Raw genomic sequence first — 4319 nt, 5'->3', positions numbered from 1 at the left:
TGTGAAAGTGTAGTGTGATCTTCCGGGTGAGTGTAGTCCCGAGAAGGACTGTTGTCGGTGGTAGTGACTGACCTTTCGACAACCAGCTGTGCGGAAGTCATCATCAGAGTCAAGTGAATAGTTGTTGTCAGTAGAATATTCTTATTTCAGTTCGTGTAAAATGATTGGTCAGTTTTGCCGTGATGTTATTGGCTGTAAGACTCAAGTGGCGTAAGTCAGTCGTGAGTGGTCTGTTTCGATCCGTCGGTAAAGTTAGGTCGTTCTGTTGGGTTCGTTTGTAATGTTTATATCATGAATGAGTCGTTTCTATGCAGCCTGTAGTAGTTGACACCTGTTTAGGGAAGTTTGTTCTAAGTGAGTGAACCAGTCCGTCGTTGAAAGTAGTTACTGTTGTAGGTTAGGCATCGCGCAGAGTCCCAGTCAATATAATGGTTCATAAGTCGATGATGTTCAGCAATGTGATTGTTGACATCACCTTTCCTCGTCGCCCGTCTGTGTTAAGTTCGGTCTTGTTGCAAATCACTGTTCACTAGTATTCCACTTCAATTGGCACTACAGTGTACTGAGACTGCAATTCGACAATCTACCGACCCACTATCGCTGCTGATAGACGACATGGACTTGCTGAGCATTTGCCCAACGTCAACTTACTTTCAGTACAACGGTAAACACTACAAACAGTTACGCGGCACAGCCATGGGGTCTCCAGTTTCTGTTGTTATAGCAGAAATTGTGATGCAGAACATCGAAGAGCGCGCCCTTTCGACTTGCCGAAAAACGATACCACTTTGGTTACGTTACGTTGACGACATATTCACCGCCGTACGACACGACGAAATCGACGCATTCCACCTCCACCTTAACGGACAAAACACTGACATACAGTTTACCAGAGAAGTCGAAGAAAATGGCAAACTTCCTTTTCTAGACTGTCTGGTAAGCCGTAATGACAACTCACTACGGACGATAGTTTACAGGAAACCGACACACATCGACAGATTACTAGACGAGTCATCCTACTATCCTACATCACACAAAGCCACAACTATCATTACTCTAACACGACGCGCGCAACTAGTATGCGACTCGACAGACATCTTAACCGACGAGAACAAATACCTTCACCGTGTTTTCATCCAACGAAACACTCACCGACCGAAACAAACCACTACCGAAACAACTACCGAAACCACTACCGAAACAAACGACACCGCAACTCCAACGACTACAGCAACCACACCGTACATGAAAGGCATGTCTGAGAACATCTCGCGCATCTTACAGCCCTTCAATATCCGCGTCGCCCACAAACCCATCACCACATTACGTCAGTTACTAACCAACGTTAAAGACAAGGACGAACCGAGGAACAGACAGGGAGCGATTTATAAGATCAATTGCCAAGCCTCCTACATCGGGGAGACTGGCTGAAACCTCGCAACAAGACTGATTGAACACAGACGAGCAGGAAGGATGTCGACAGCGATGTCGACAATCACATTGCTGAACATTATCGACGTTCTTAAAAAACTGAGGAAATCGCCCATTTATACATTTGTTCACTTGGATTGCCTAGAAGCAAAAGTTGTCAAATTCAGTTTTTCGATCGCATCCTCGCTACTTGAAGCTCTGCTCCTGCTCGTCTCTGTAAGGACTCCAAAGTATTCTTATTTACTTGTCCAAAGCATCCCCAGACTGTGTCACAACATTCAATAATTGGTCTTATCATGGAAGTATAAATAATCTTTGGACTATGTCAAGTAATGCAATAGCGAATACGGCCAAACATTCCTACCCTCTTACCAGCTTTAGCTAGGATGAATTTAACGTGATCATTCCAACTGGGACGTTCATCAAACACCATGCCAAGATACTTGAACTGATACTTGAACCTGATACTTGAACACACACTTGATAGGAGTGCCATTTACACCAATGGTAAAAGAATCTATATTTGACAGACGAGGTGGTGAGCCAAATACCATAGCTTCAGTCTTGGAAACATTAAAAAACAAACTGTTCTGACGAAGCCAACATTCGATTGCTTTCAGTTCTTCATTCAATCTTTCTTGTAATGCATCGACTTTGGAAGCGGCGTAAAACAAAACGGTGTCATCCGCACACATAAGCATAATGCAACGATTCACAATATTGGGAAGATCATTTACATGAAGTATAAATAGTAAAGGTCCCAAAATGGATCCTTGCGGGACTCCAACGGAAATGGACTCTGGGTCAAAACCTGAGTTCGATCGTGGAGGTAGTCTTTAAACCATGCAAGCTCTTTATCCAATACACCCATATAAGATAGCTTTTGTAGCAATAAGTCATGATTAACTGTATCAAAGGCTTTTCGCAAGTCAATGAAAACTGCACCTGTTAACATCCCTTGATCCATGTTCCTTCTTATGGTGTCTGCAAATGAAAGAGCAGCAAATAACTCTAACCATGGCACTATTGAAGTCCCAGCATAACTGGCTAAGGCGGCTTGATGGAAATGCGGACTTCGTGTGGATCTTCTCATTTGATTTTAGCAAGGCGTTCGATTCTGTGTCTCACAGAATTTTAGTTAGTAAGCTTAGGGATGTGGATACCAATCCATATATACTAAACTGGCTCATCAGTCTCATTAGTAATTACCACAACGGGTTGTGGTAGATAACATCACTACTGAGTTTATAGATATAACCAGGAGTGTCCCCCAGGGGACGGCGCTAGGTCCAATATTGTTCTCTCCGATGATAAATGAATAAAGACATTTAGCCCCTCTAGCCTATTGGTTGAATTTGCGAATGATATCACAGTCAGCATCCCTGTTCGAGCTGAGGATGGCAACATAGCCGAGTCTGAAGTTAATTCTATAATGGAGTGGGCTGAAAAGAATCAAATGACACTCAATTTTAATAAAACATGGGAAATGTTACTAAAAAGTGGTAGCCTGAAAGGTCCACCAGCTCCTCTCGCTATTGTGGAGCGTAAAACCAAGCTCAAGCTGTTTGGTGTTACATTTGAGGATGACCCTGTGAACTGGGACTCACATATTGATCACGTGCTTGCTAAGGCTAGCAGTCGTATGTATATTTTAAGAGTTTGTAGATTTTATGGCTACCCTAAGGAACAATTAGATCTGCTCTTCCAAAGCCTAATTATTTTAGTCTTCACATACGCTATCGAGGTGTGGGGTTGCTGTTATTATGATAAATATCTTAAGAGAATAGACAAACTGTTTGCTAGGACTTTTAAGTCTGGATATTGTTTGAAGAAATATAGTATTTGTGATATTTTAGCCACCACAGATAGCAGACTATGGATCACTTCAAATATCACTGCACTTGATGATCTTTTACCGCCGAGACGTACTAGGCAATTAGACAGTAGGGGCCATGATTATATATTACCAAGAGTTCGTACTTCACATTTTAAATCCACTTTTGTAAATAGATGTCTTTTGAGCATTGTCTGCCATTAATAGTTAGTTGTATTTTCTATCATAATCTGTTTTATATTTCATTCTTTCTAAATAATGACACGGTTGATGCATTATTGCTTTTAATAAAGACCATTATTATTATTATTATTATTATTATTATTATAAATTCGGTGGAATGACATTTTCGAAAACCGCATTGAAATGGACTCAAAATATTATGTTCACGCAGATACTGATAAAGCTGACGATGAACAGTCCGCTCTCGTAATTTTGAGACAGTGGATAGAATTGAGATGGGACGATAGTTATCCATTTCCACTACCTTGCCCTTCTTAAAAGCGGCCGTCCGTAAATATCGCCCAGAGGTGTGCAATATGAAAAAATGGAGAATCCCCAAACTTTGCCAGAATATAGGTGTGGATGAACTATTTCTATAAAAAATACTTTGAGTTCGATTGCATTTTTATTTTTCGCGAATGGCGGCAAAATCGGTTTTGTGGCTCTCACGTCAGCTTCACGAGGTTTAGACAACCACTTTTTTTAACGTCGCTTGAAACAGTAAATGTAACCAAATATTTTCTTAATGAAAAGAACACGTATTTAAAAACAGTCTGAAGTGATCTTTGTTCGATTCCGTTGCAGTCTAAATTTTTGGGGAATTTTTGGTTTTTTCCAATATTTTACTCATTTTGGCGGCCAAAAAATGGCCAAAGTGAGAGTATAAAATCGCACCTTGGTACATGGCATGGGGTTATATCAAGTTAATCAAGCGAAAGAACAACGTTTCTTCTTCAAAGAACTCCAATAAAATTTTTGGGTTACTCAAAGTACGAGATTTTAGGACCCCAAACAAAGTGACTCAGAGGTGAAAAGGCGCCATTCCTTGTCA

General features: G+C 40.9%; 1 protein-coding gene across 1 annotated transcript; it reads left to right on the top strand.

Moving 5' to 3' along the window:
- Positions 1-308: 308 nt before the first annotated feature.
- LOC148730636 (uncharacterized) lies at positions 309-1872 on the top strand. The gene is made up of 2 exons (XM_088761833.1): positions 309-354; positions 503-1872. Exons 1-2 carry the CDS (start codon positions 309-311, stop codon positions 1429-1431), a joined length of 975 nt encoding a protein of 324 aa, XP_088617959.1. The 3' UTR covers positions 1432-1872.
- The last annotated feature ends 2447 nt before the right edge of the window (positions 1873-4319 follow it).

Source organism: Stylophora pistillata, chromosome 5 (genome assembly GCF_964205215.1).
Source record: "Stylophora pistillata chromosome 5, jaStyPist1.2, whole genome shotgun sequence".
Classification (NCBI taxonomy): Eukaryota; Metazoa; Cnidaria; class Anthozoa; order Scleractinia; family Pocilloporidae; genus Stylophora; species Stylophora pistillata.
Note: the sequence above shows the minus strand (reverse complement) of the source record. Positions and strands in the feature narration are given on the sequence as shown.

Bases quoted from the DNA above. Each gene is read 5' to 3' on its own strand.
- LOC148730636 (XM_088761833.1), top strand. From the start codon at position 309: ATGCAGCCTGTAGTAGTTGACACCTGTTTAGGGAAGTTTGTTCTAA. The intron at 355-502 runs GTGAGTGAACCA...GTCTGTGTTAAG, and splicing joins TTTAGGGAAGTTTGTTCTAA to TTCGGTCTTGTTGCAAATCA.